At 39.4% G+C, this 14,759-nt stretch overlaps 1 protein-coding gene across 2 annotated transcripts in view; it reads left to right on the top strand.

Moving 5' to 3' along the window:
- LOC147691993 (cytochrome P450 2F3-like) overlaps positions 1 to 14,759 on the top strand; it is a 196,133-nt gene that overhangs the window by 26,528 nt on the left and 154,846 nt on the right. For both annotated transcript variants that reach the window (XM_086938283.1, XM_086938282.1), the window contains exon 3: positions 6,358 to 6,507. In XM_086938283.1, the coding sequence (XP_086794409.1) occupies positions 6,358 to 6,507 (150 nt within the window). The remainder of the gene's footprint in view (positions 1 to 6,357; positions 6,508 to 14,759) is intronic.

The following is a 14,759-nucleotide window of genomic DNA, read 5'->3' on the forward strand; positions in this document are numbered from 1 at the left end:
AGTGTCAAAGTGAGCAAGGGACCCACGTCTGGGCACACTCTGCCAAATTAGGGCGAACAAAGCAAACACAAGGAGATGATGGACGGAGCGCTGAAACTTTTCAGACACTCACCCCCAGACACAGATCTGGGTTAAATCCATCATCGTTCCGTAGCTCACTTCGCCACCCCATTTCAGACACAGCTATATGGAAATCAGTCTTGACCCTGTGCCTCATGGGAACAGTCCTGGGCGAACTTCCATGCTATGTCTTCCTTGGAACGAAAACAAGCATCTTGGGACAGGTTTTGGGCTAACAGCCCTCATCAGCCAGGCTAGTTTGATTCCAGTGGCAAAGTGAACAAGGGACCCACATCTTAGGGCAAACAAAGAAAACACAAGGAGATGATGGACGGAGCGCTGAAACTTTTTAGACACTCACTCCCAGTCACAGATCTGGGTTGAGTCCATCCTTGTTCCGTAGCTCACTTCGCCAACCCAGTTCAGGCACAGCTATATGCAAATCAGTTTTGTACCCTGTGCCTCATGGGAGCAGTACAGCCTGAACTGCCAAGCCATGTCTTCCCTGGACCGGAAACAAGCATCTTGGGACCAATTTTGGGCTAACAGCCCTCATCAGACAGGCTAACTTGAATCCAGTGGCAAAGAAATCAAGGGGCCCACTTCTGGGCATACCCTCTCAACTTAGGGTGAACAAATCAAACACAAGGAGAAGATGGACGGAGCACTGAAACTGTTCAGACACTCACCCCCAGCCACAGATCTGGGTTGAATCCATCATCGTTCCGTAGCTCACTTCACCACCCCAGTTCAAACACAACTATATGCAAATCAGTCTTGACCCTGTGCCTCATGGAAACAGTCCAGCCCGAACTGCCAAGGCATGTCTTCCCTGGACCGGAAACAAGCATCTTGGGACCAATTTTGGGCTAACAGCCCTCATCAGCCAGGCTAGCTTGAATCCAGTGGCAAAGTAATCAAGGGACCCACGTCTGGGCATACCCTGCCAACTTAGGCCGAACAAAGCAAACACAAGGAGATGATGAACAGAGCACTGAAGCTTTTCAGACACTCACCCCCAGTCACAGATCCAGGCTAGTTCTTTAGCTCACCGGTCCTAGGATGCTTGTTTCCAATCCAGGGAGGACCTGGCCTGGCAGTTTGGGCTGGACTATTACTATTCACAAACGTTTGGTGGGTACAATCCAAGCCTGGATATGACTAAAGACGGCAAGCTTTAAGGTTGGGGGTACCCAGTCCAACAAGCTTTGTTGCAGCCCCCCCATTACCTCCATCATCATTGATTCTTTCACTGCCTCCCTCCAATGGTGCCCTAATCTCTCTTTAGCCCCTCTCTCACGTGTATTTACTTTTTTCAACTACTCATACTAATGTTGACTGTCAGAGGGCTTTGCATTTCAAAATAATATAGAGAGACAATGAGCCATACAAGTGTGTAAATCAATGTACAGGAAATGTTACTTTCGACAAATGAGGAAAACAAGCTGTAGGAGTGACATGCCATCTATAGTGGATAGGAGTTATATGTTGAGACTGCTTGGTCTGGAGAAACAAAGAGCAGAATATTTACGTTTTTATGATATGCTGTAACCAAAGTGCATGTGAAGGAGAGAGCGCAGCAGCACAATTTCTACTAAGATATGGTGTGTTTGCTCTCTCCTCTTGTGCTGCCATACCTTAGGTTGCCTTGAACTAAAGTACACACACTTCCATAATAATGCAAGGGTGTTTGTGTATGTCTAGCTTAGTTTTTATATTGGAAGGGTATCCTTTCAGCACAAAATTCTATGCTTTGCCAAAGTGTAACACTCTACCACTTTTATGTGTGTTGTAAGTTGCAGCACAGATGCAAAGCTGGAAACATTTAGAGAAAATGTATATTTTTCCTTACGTTACACTTGCCTCTAGGAGGCATACTGTTTTATTCATATCCCTTTCTACCAAAGGTAGTAGATAGGGCTTAGTATCAAAATGTATGGGTGAGTGCATGGGACAGTCCTTGTATGGCCCATTGCATGCCCTTGATGTAAAGCAGCTCATAGTGCAACAGTGGTGGTTTGTGTTACTTTAGGGCTACTATACAATGCAATTCAGGATTTTCACTACAAAGTAAACCCCAAAACAACACTTTGCATCAGGTTTTCAACACGTTTGTGATGCAAATGAGGTGCAAAGTGTCACTAAATCTGCCCTATAAACACAAGGATTGGGTTGTCATACTAGTAAAGTTGTATTGCTACCCAAAGGTACACTTTGTAGCATCCTAAGCAGTCAGACTCTTTCAAACCTTCTTGATAAGGTGCTTGGTTTAACCTTGCACAATTTACCTTGTGCAAAAGTTTTCAGACTCAGCAAAAAAATCCTTCTTGTGACCTGCATGTAGGCATGTCAGGAGAAACTGGCCAAGGGTCAAGCAACCCCTTAATGTCCTTGTGTAAAAGCTGCTGTATAACGGTAAATAATTACACGTTTTTTTAAAAAAGTGTTGTATAAATATTTCTCAATCCTAATCTAAACATCTAAATACAAACACAAACAAGAGAAGAGTGGTGTTGGCCTCAGGACAACCACATTGGTATCAATTCTGATAGTGTTTAACAGTAGTGCTCCACCTCTTACAGTCCCACTGCTCGGAAACTGTCACAAATATACAAAACCTTATTGTAGAGGAAAAATACAATATCCTCTATACAAATTCAAAACAGTTCAATACATAATTTCCATCTGCTGGTCTGACTATGAGGAGAGAGCCGAAATTATACTTTTCAAAAATAACATCTTTATGAGTTCTCATCAACACAGTATACTCCCAGTCATCCCAAGCACTGTGTTTCGCCCTGTCAAGGACTTCATCAGGGTTTGCACTTATGTGTGTAGTAACCCAGAACAGTTCAGCTCTTCTGAGTAAGAAACCGACCAGTCACTTCCTAGTGGAATTTTGCACTTGGGCATGTAGTGGTCCAAATTAGGCTAGTCCCTATGAGTTTCAGAACAGCCAATCTCTACCCAGTGGGATCTGTCAATCGAAGTTAGAGCATTGTGTAATGGTGTTGGAACAGAAGATGGACATTTTTTTTAAACTAGCATGGAAGGACAACAACTATTTGATATTGAGTGTTACCTCTACAATAAGGTTTTAAAGATCTAAATAGCTTACATTCTTGTTACTGTGATCAAACGTAATTGTAGGGGAGTGCGACATTTTCATAAACTGTTTTCACGTAATTACACAAATGATTGGGAAAATGATTAAATATGACCCCTAATTATGTGACATGGAAATTTAGCATTCGGAAATACTTTTTTAAGCAAAATGTGTACTTGTGTTCATTTTGGATGCGAACATGTAATTTGCATTAAAAAAAAATTGCCCCAAAAGCAGAAGTACCACAAACAAAAGGCACTTGCAGTCTGGTCATTCACATTGTTCCTGCGCTGCTTCGGAATAATTTTGCTGCAGACACAGTTTAATTATGCAATGCTGCATACTGGTTAAATCACTGAAATTTTTTGTATGGAGCGCAACAATTTTTTTTGATATTATGCAAATTAGACCGGCATAATTTAAATTTCACCAGGGCCCTTTAAATTGTAAGTAAAAATTACCATTAGGCCTGTTAACAAATCCTAAAAGAGGCTACCAGATATCATCCTTATAATGAAGCAACAATCTTTGCTGCTGATTGTGTGGATTGTTTGGGTTTGGGTTGAAAATGTAGTTACACTCAAGCACATGAATGAATGAATGAATGAATGAATGAATGAATGAATGAATGAATGAATGAAGGCATTTATATAGCGCCCAGCTACTCAACTAGAGCATACAGGCACTAAAACATGCCTCCCACGTCAACCCAACTGACGACCACAGCAGCGGAAAAACTATGATTAAAAGTGCTTCTAGAGGATGGCCGATCAATGACAGAAAAACCAGGTTTCAAGCTGTTTCTTAAAAATGGCTAACTCAGTCACAGTTCTCAGACACAAGGGAAGGAAGTTCTAGGCCTGTGCTCCCAAGAACCTGAAAAAGCTGCCGTCCGCCCAGGCACAGTATTTTCTGGGCACAGAAGTTAGGTTCAAGGAGGAAGATCTCAGGATTCTTAGTGGCACATATTGGGTCACTCTTCTTCTGAGATAGCTTGCGCCATTCCCATGAAGGGTCTTGAAGAATAGCACCAGAGCTTTAAACCTGATCCTCTTTTTTACTGGAAGCAAGTGAAGAGCCTTATATGTGGGGATATGTGGCTCCTTGGCTTAAGCAATGAGACGGCTGCGTTTTGGGCCATCTGCAAGCACCTAAGCAGGCATTCAGTAAGATCCAGGTACAGGACATTCACATAGTCCAGTCTGGGTGTAACCAGTGCCTGGACCACGGTCTTCCTGCAATCAAGTGGCAGAGTGGAAGAAATTTCCTCAGCATACGCAGGAGGCCAAATAGTTCCCACTACTGACTGGACTTCGGCTCTCATTGAGGGAGTATCGTCTATCATGATGCCCAGATTTTTAACCGTTTGTGGGGCAGAGAGAGGAGGTGACATATCTTCAGGCCACCAGTGTCTCCATTTCTCCGGAGGTGGGAGCCAAAAAAGAAAATTCCTGACCTATGGATTACATTTCAGTTGTCTGGTCCTCAGCCATTTAAACACTTTTGTGAGGCAGACTCTAATCTTCTCACCCCCGAAGTCCACTCCCCTATCACAGGTAAAAAGGAGCTGAGTATCCTAGGCGTTTGAAATGATTTTAGCACCATATGCATCAGCCAGTGGTGCAAGAGGGGACATATATAAATTAAACAGCATGGGTCTTAGTATGGAGCCCTGAGGCACATCAACTTTCAGACTGGAGATTGCGGCCATAAAGGGGGGAGTACCTCCTGACCTCTATTTTCCAAAAAGGAAGAGAGGCATTTTAATGCAGAGATGCTAATTCCGAGTTCTCGCGTCCTATCCAGGAGCCTATTATGGGGAACGGTACCCAATGCGACTGACATGTCTAATAAGATCAGGATGGCTTTCCCACCCAGGTCAAGCTTCTCCATGCTATGTTCCGAAACTTCCAGTAAGGTGGATTCAGTGCTATAGTTGGCTCTGAAGCCAGAATTGCTGGTATGCAAAAGGTTATTCTTTTCAGCATAATCTGAGATAACTGTATTCACATATTTCTCCAAGACCTTGGAGAAGGCCAGCAGCAGTGAAATGTGCCTGTAGTTCGCTGACAGTTATCAAATCAAAGCACTGCTAGGTCCAGTGACTTTATCAGAATTTTCCTTAAAGTTACTTGAGCACAGATACTGATTAATTCAGTAGACAATTTTAGTGGTCTTGCTCTATATTTGAGCATCTGTCTCTAATGACTGTGTGAGCCTATGCTCGGGGGATGTTGGAATAAACTGACTGTATATCTAAAATGGCAAGGAACTCAGACTTGGGATCTTAAGTGAATAATTTTTTTATTGATAATTGATTAAGTAATTCCTCCTCATAATTAGTTGTATCCACAATTTCTACGCCTTTATCCACAGGTTTTATAATGATATAATGATTATATATAGGCAATAGTCTATATATAATATAGGCTATCAGGTATTTCAAAGACTCTTTTCCTTCTTTGGTTAGGTTAACCCTCAGGGATTTGGAGGGAAACTAGGCATTATTGCCAGATTTTTCATTGTAACATGTGCATGAGAAGCAGTGGAAATACAGCCCTTCTTCACATGAATGAATCATGTTTTTCCCTATATACCAAGTTAACATGGAAGACCTATGACCCATGGATAATCCCAAACCACTGGGGAAAGCATGGTGGTTTGTGTAATTTAGCTAAGGGGTGGCAACAGACAAAGAAAATATTTTAGTGCATTCTAGGTGAGAATGGCTTTTATTGTAGGAATGCCGGGAAATATCAAACAAGGCAATCAGTAGAGCCAGTTAAATGTTGCCATGTTGCACAGAGAGGGAGACAGCAGAGATGATGGTATAATGCCTACAAAGCACCTGCATGATGAACTACTATTAATATCTTGAGGATACATCTCTAGAAAGACTGAGGCTGGGCAAAGAAAATCCAATAGACAGCTATCAAATAGTGCAATGGAAGATTTTGCACCAAAATGGTCCAAAAGCATGTGATGATGCAAACCAACAAGTGGTCCTAGCTTTCAGTACACACGTTTTTACATGTTTAACTTGAGAACAATTTTAACCAATGAACTAAAAGCCAGATGCTCTCAATCACAGAAGCTTCCCTTAAACATTTGGTCAGCAAAGAAGAGAGTAAAACACCGGATACTGTCTCTTTTCACCAGTTTAACTTATACCTTCTTGTTGCCAATTTTAGGTATTGTCTATGGTACTGGAGAGCGATGGAGGCATCTGCGTCGCTTTGCCATCTCCACCCTAAAGAACTTTGGCATGGGTAAGCGTAGCCTGGAAGACAGGATCAAGGAAGAAGCCCAATATATGATTGCAGAGTTTCGAAAGTCCCAAGGTAAGGGATTACAATGTATCAAAAATTGTTCTTTCGTCATCTATCAGTGTGTTCTAATTCTGGATGGAGTATGCTAAAGTAAGGTAGAGTTTTAAGGGAGGGGATACATTTAAATAAAAATAGCAATGATGGATAAAAGCATCTTGCAAAATACGTTCAAGTCAAGGTAGACTGGAAGAGCTAGCATAATGTGCAATGAAATCAGTGTACGATTGAGACACACGCAGTACAGCTACAATGGTTTCCTGTGTTGTTTCATAAAGGTGTGACCCATGCCAGGATGCCCATTTTGGATACATTTATTTACAATTATTCTAAAATGTTCACATTTAAACTATTTGTGGTAATCTTCACCATCTGGTATAGAAAGATGCACTTTTGTATTGAATTTATGTTACAGGCATGTGAACATGTTTGAAAAACGCCTTCTGCTGCTGAGGGATGCAGGTACCGTTTGCAAGACCTGATTGATGTCACAAGCTAAGGATAGTTTAAAAGTGAAGGGTTACACAATTGCATCAGATGCCTCAAAAACAAGCATTGGCATCACTAATAGTTCCTGCGTGTCGTAGTTCCTTGTAGTTATAACCCTATATATTTCTGTAATATGTTTGGATATGAAAGGGCGGGATTTTACTTCTAGAGTCTGTTTACTATTCTCCAGAATCCCGGACACAGGTCGATTAGACCTTTTTAACTGTCATAGAGTGAATTAGGAAATCTAGTTAAACAATGGTTAATCAATTTCATACAATTCCTCCGTTACCCCCAAAGAACCACTGACTAGGAACTAAGTTTAAAGATTTATTACAAAGCCAAAAACAACTGGATGTATAAGCATCTCAGCAAAAGGTTCAAAAGATAAACAGGCACTAATACAAACATAATCCTACGGAGGAATCTTAGACGACTCAGAAATAATACAAGAATTAATTCAAGAATCATCAGGCTAACAAGAATTGCTGCCACCTGAGTTTTAGTAAGCATTTGTAAAAGGAATAAAATTCAGGTTAATCTGTCCCTACACTACCCTAAGTGACATCCCTACTCAACAATGTCCCATTCAAAAGTAAGGTGTCAGCAGTGGTGACTCTCAAAGGAGTTCACTCACTTTCCTTCGATCTCAATCTTCAGACTGCTCAGTCATAGCTAAACTCTCTGCCTGACCAACCTCTCTCGCTGACTCCTCAGCCCATCTGCTCTGCCTCTACCCTCAGGGTGCTGTCCCTAATACAAAACCCCACAATGCGAACGACACGCCTTCAGGTACGCCCCTCTCGAAGGTGTTGGTTTCCAGAATTTTCCATTATGGCACCTCTCCACCTCTGTCCGTTGAAACGTCCTTGAGTCCCAGGCTCTTCTTTGCTTCAAGTTTCTTCCTTGAATTCCTAGGTTACTCCTCCACGCCTGAGCCTCGCATCCTAACTCTCATACACAATGGGCCCTTCTACTCCACTATCTACTTGGTCCTGCACCTGCAAAGGAACGCATGTGAATCGGCTCACAAATTCTAAATGTTGCAATTGACTTTAGCTGAAGCAGCTTTCTCCAAAAACATTTCTTCGATTTAATGCTGAAAGGCATTTCAAATCAGGCCTACGCGATTTCCATGAAATGGGCCTCTGCACGTTATGTGCACTAACATGCTAACATAAGCAATACATTTACGTTCTTTAACATTAACCTTTAATGCAAAATACAATTCTCTACCTAAGCAATTCAATCACATTTAACGTTACAACCGTGAGTTTAATAAGCAAGGCTAAAGGCACAATGGTGAATTATTAATCACACTCTTATTAGTGAAATACTCCACTGCAAACGGAATCTCTATGTTAAAACAGCATAATTAACTTTTAAAGCACTTTACATTAGTTCTCAGTGTATTTCTAATAACCACTACATTAGTTCTCAATCCTACATTACATTTGAACACAATTAGTAAGTCCTCTATATATGTGGGTGCTGACTAACCGTGAATATGATGTACCCCTACGATTTCTAACTCGGTTTTGCGCTCTCTCAGATACATACACAGAGAAAAGACATACATGGAGCATTCTGCTGGCCCAAATGACACAGTTTGAATATGTGAATATTGAATATTATCAAATTCATCATCTCTGCTCCTCTGCATTATCACTACGTAGACATAATGCCCAACACCTGACAAATGGAAAAAACTAGGGATGGACAAATCTGGCATAATTCTCTCTAGCGTAATTACTCATAAATACCGAAAAATTACTCGTAATTATACATCATTGTGTGAAATGCATAATATAGCATTTAGCACTATTTTTTTGTGCAAAATCAGCCAGAGGATGCATTTTGTGCTAATAAAATAGCACTAAATGCTACAGGACAAAAACAGCAGTAGCCAACAGGCACTCGCTTCTCTTAGTATGTTTTCACCGCGCTCCTGCAGTAAGAGTTTTGCCCAAATTACTCTTACTTACCTAAGCTGCAGTAATTGTGTAATTTTAGTAGTTTCGCTTCACAAGAGTAATGCGTAGTTACTGAAATTACTCTGGCATAGTCAAAATTTGGCCCATGCCTAGAAAAATCTCGCTCATGCTCTTTCAATAGGTCAACAGTAGGGTTGCTGCACAGATGGCACAGGACGTTGCTCCTTGGAGTCGTGACCTTACGAATCCACCCACACCATAGATGCTTCACCGCTAAAGGAAAAATCCTAGCTGGACGACGGGACGAAACTCTTGGTAAGCCAAGCGTAACTTCCTTCGGACCTCACCACTCCCTGTAAATGCCTCACTGCCTGGTTCTCCATGAGACAGCCCTTTGAACTGCTGCTGACGGCACTAATCTACCAGGGGAAGGTGCCACGCGCATTTCAAATGAATGGATCATGAACTATTAGGGCAAAAATATCTAAATGCAAAGATCGCATCAAAAATATATTGAGAACAAACATAGGGGCTCATTATGATTGCGGAAAGCTCGCCACTGCTGTTTTCCCCCTGCGCCTTTTCCGACCACCTGTCAGGACAGAAACAGCCCAACATTGTGATGGTGCCTTGCACACACTGCCGTAGGGATTATGGGATCACTGACATAATATAGAATGACAAAATATAGACTTACCAAAATATAGTCACCAAAATATAGAATGCCAAAATATCGAATTCCTATCTACAAACAGGTAAGTACAAAAATATCGAATCCAAAATATAGTCTGTAAAAAATATAGTCAGTCAAAATATCGATTTTTTTTAATTAATGAAATAATAAATATAATTAACTAAAACATACCTAAAAATACTCAAATAACCTTAAAATTAAGATATAATTAATTTAAGTTATTAATAAAAAATGTACAATATTTTACCGTAGGATAGCAGGAGGGTAACATTTAATATTACCACTCCAGTGAGTGCAACAGTAGGGAAAGCGTTGGATAGCGTAGGGGTAAAAAATACTATTCCCACTCCAGTGAGTGCAACAGTAGGGAAAGCGTTGGATAGCGTAGGGGTAAAAAATACTATTCCCACTCCAGAGAGTGCAACCGTAGGGAAAGCGTTGGATAGCGTAGGGGTAAAAATTACTATTCCCACTCAAGAGAGTGCAACAGTAGGGAAAGCGTTGGATAGCGTAGGGGTAAAAAATACTATTCCCACTCCAGTGAGTGCAACAGTAGGGAAAGCGTTGGATAGCGTAAGGGTAAAAATTACTATTCCCACTCCAGAGAGTGCAACAGTAGGGAAAGCGTTGGATAGCGTAGGGGTAAAAAATACTATTCCCACTCCAGTGAGTGCAACAGTAGGGAAAGCGTTGGATATCATAAGGGTAGAAATGACTATTCCCACTCCAGAGAGTGCAACAGTAGGGAAAGCGTTGGATAGCGGAAGGGTAAAAATTACTATTCCAACTCCAGAGCGTGCAACAGTAGGGAAAGCGTTGGATAGCGTAGGGTAAAAATTACTATTTCCACTCCAGAGAGTACAACAGTAGGGAAAGCATTGGATAGCGTAGGGGTAAAAATTACTATTCCCACTCCAGAGAGTGCAACAGTAGGGAAAGCGTTGGATAGCGTAGGGGTAAAAAATACTATTCCCACTCCAGAGAGTGCAGCAGTAGGGAAAGCGTTGGATAGCGGGAGTGTGAAAATTACTATTCCCACTCCAGATAGTGCAACAGTAGGGAAAGCTTTGGATAGCGTAGGGGTAAAAATTACTATTCCCACTCCAGAGAGTGCAACAGTAGGGAAAGCGTTGGATAGCGTAGGGGTAAAAAATACTATTCCCACTCCAGAAAGTGCACCAGTAGGGAAAGTGTTGGATAGCGGGAGGGTGAAAATAACTATTCCCACTCCAGTGAGTTTAACAGTAGGGACAGTATTGATTTAATATATTATTAAAAATAAATTAAATATCAATCCCAATAAAACATTAATTGAAATTAATAACCAATTTAATATTACGTAATAATTAATTAGAAATACAACTACAGATTAGGTATTAAAAATTAATAACCTATTCATAATTATTTAACAACGAATTAATTTTCAATAACAAAAACTAATTAATAATACAAATTAATACCAATTAAAAATTAACAGTAAATTAATGATCAAGAAGTATTTTTAACATGTAATTATTACAATTACATTACTTCCCACCCTATTCCGCTATAAACCCACATCCCACTACAGAAAATACATTAATACAATTATCATAATTATCAAATATTTAATAATACAAAATAATTACCAATGAATAACAATTAATTGGCAATTAATAGAAATTAATTACCAATTAAAAATTAATAACAATAAATTTAAAATCAATACCAATGAATGAAAAAAATTATTTACTTAATTACAATTAAATTATTTCCCACCCTATTCCCCTATAAACCCACAACCCGCTACAGAAAATAAATTTAGAAAATTGACATAATTAACAATTAATCAATTAATACAAATTAATTGCCAATTAATAAAAATTAATTACCAATTAAAAAATAACAATTCAAAATGAATACCAATAAATAAATAAAAATATTTAATTAATTACAATTAAATTACTTCCCACCCTATTCCCCTATAAACCCACAACCCGCTACAGAACTAAAAAGCAAAATTTATTTAAAAATGAATAATAATTGCTAAAAATTAATATTTAATTTAATATAATTAAATTACTTCCCACCCTATTCCCCTATGAACCCACAACCCGCTACAGAATTAAACTACGCAAAAATTAAATAACATAAAATTAATTACTTAAAATACATTAAACATACATTACAAAAATTATTATACACTTTTCACACATATACTAACATACAAAACACTTAATAAAAATTGATATTATTAAAAAATCAATATATTTAATGCCTATATTGTATACTTCGATATTTTGACTTCTATATTTTGAAAATCGATATTACTTACCTTAAATTCGATATTTTTAACCACTATATTGTGTCCATTCGATATTTTGTCCATTCTATATTTTTACTTCGATATTATGTCCATTCTATATTTTGGAATCGATATTATGACTGTTTACCATTTTTGATCACTCCATCTGTGGAAAGAAAGTAAAAATACCTCATCGTGAATTTTAAGTGTGGATTTAGCTGGTTCAACCAGTAATGGAAGCTCCCCAAGGTGGTTGTTTCACCATCCCATATAACCAGGATATCATTGATATATCACAATCACTTACTGGTATTTTTAGAGTAAGGGTTGGTGGGCCAAATATGTTGTTCTTCTACTTGGTTAACAAACCTAGAATACCCAAGGGTCTGCAACCATAGTCTGGACACTATATGGTCTGAAGAAAAAACCAACAGTTAGACACTCGCCACACGAAGAGGAAATATACCATTAACTTACGGATACCCATCACTCACCACACTGGTGACATGCTTCATTATCTGGGTCTCCTCTTTAAGTCACATCAGTGACACTAAGGGCTACAACCCTATCAGAGTGATGGGGAGCCCGAGGATGTTTTCAAATAGAAATATTAGCTCTTTATCATCCCAGATTGGAGTAGTTAAGTGTGTGGGAATTGAGTGCAGTGCATAGGTGAAAAAGTGAAGTTAAAATTGAGTTTTGATTGACCCCAACTTTATTAATGTCTCTCGCAATTCAAAATAAAAACAGTGCAGTAAGACAGTTTTACAAAAAAGCTGTCTAGAATTTATAAAGTGGTCAACATGTTTCAGCACACACAGACAACGTGCTGTCTTGTGCCTTTGTCAGGACCCACCTATTACTTGCTACTGCAAAAGTATACAAATAAGATTAGAGTAAACACAAAATAAACAATCCTCATAGATTGGAAATGGTTGATATTGATACAATTACGTCACCTCTAATGTAGAGTAAACCATCCTTGCTGTGCAAGCACCATATGTCCAAAGGTGTCTGCAAAAATAAACGAAAGTGTGCATCTCAATGAGGTTATACAACAGACAATACAGAGACACCAGAAATAATCAGATAGTGACATCAATATTATCAGCTATCATGATCAAAAAGATTGATCAAAAACCTTTACTTCTTACCTTGACCTTGCAAGGAAGCTACCTCACCCCACCTGGCAACAGCTCAGGGAAAAGGAAGGCACCGCTCTAGAAAAAGGAAAGAACAAGACCGCCATTGAATTGATCTTATACCTTTCCAAACAACCCCAAAACATCTCCCGTGCTCACATCCACATACGTCCATTTGAAGTCACATACAATTAAAAATATTTCTTTACTCGCTACTTATTCTTTCCAGACATGATGGTAAAACGCTACCTTTTCTCTGTGGACACAGGTCCCATCAGCTGAATGCATCCCTGTTACTGGGATGCATTGGCTTATAAAAGAGGTTAAGTAAAACTCCTGTCTATTAAACACTCAACTACAGAAGGCTAAACTGTTGGTAATCAAATAGCCAGACAGTTAGCAACTCCTGTAACAACTACCTGAACGTATACTCCCAGGAGTTACTTAAACAATATGTCGTCAATAATGCCCTTCTGAAGTCAAGCACACCTTAAATCACATGGTATCCACTCCCTATATCAGTAATTAAGAGTAGACCGGCAATTCTCTTTTTGTTTCATATAGAAGGAGAGCCACTATGCAACAGACATGGCAAAGCGCTACAGGGAAAAGACCCCAGTTGTACCTCCAACGTGGATATTCAATACAAAGACAGAGAGGTACTTTTCTAAATGACCAGGGTACGCCCAACCCACTTGCTCAGTAAATGGACAGGCAAATCAAACAAATGGCTCAGCAGGAGGACACAAAACCGCTCCAGAGAATCCTGCATCTATTGTGCCTCAAGAGTTTAACGCATGTTTTGAGCGTAGTCCTGTAAAGTGCTAGAATCGCTAAAGCTTTATCAACAGCAGGGTGCCGGTCTCATAATTCTACGGCTCGCCTACGGAATTACACACTGACACGCTCACTTCCCTACGCTGCAATCTCAATCAGACCCGTACAGTGCTAGCGCTATTAACCATTAGCTCACCTCTCCGTCGGTACCCCTTGATAGTTAACCGAGCCATCGGGGAGGTACAGACCACGTCGCATACTGCCATATTTCAACCTCCCAGCAATCCATCAGTCACACGCTGCGCCACGATGACGTCATGACGTCCGTAGGTGTGTCAGTGAACACATTTGAAAAAAAATACATAAAATTGTAACTTACAAATATAAAATAAAAATATGCATGTTATTATAATAAAATCATAAATGTAAACATGTAATATGAAGAAAATGATAAACTATAATGAAGTAAAAATACTTATTATAATTAAACCATCTTTTAAAGTGTGTGTTATATATATATATATATATTCACTGAAAAAACTAAAGGTGACAGTTACATTATAATTCAGAAATGGAATTTTTTTAAAAAAAGTAGACATTTATTGAAAAAACCAAAGGTTACAGGGGCGTTATAGTTAGGATCAGGTTTCACTAATAAAAAATCTGTGAAATTAAGCAGTTATAGTTACCTGACCTAACTCTAACTTCTGCCCCTTGCAATGCACAGCTTATGGCCTCACATATTACATCATTCATAGTTCATTCATGACATTGTCAGTGACATCACTAATGACAACTCAAATGACATCACTAATGACATTATCAAGTGAGTGTTTAACAAAATAAGGAAGGTGCACTCAGCAAGAGTCAATCAGAGCCGGAAGTAGTTTCCATTAGTCTTCTTTTATTCCAAAAAATCATACAGAGAACGCCAAACAGCCAACGTG

Source organism: Lissotriton vulgaris, chromosome 9, assembly GCF_964263255.1.
Source record: "Lissotriton vulgaris chromosome 9, aLisVul1.2, whole genome shotgun sequence".
NCBI lineage: Eukaryota > Metazoa > Chordata > Amphibia > Caudata > Salamandridae > Lissotriton > Lissotriton vulgaris.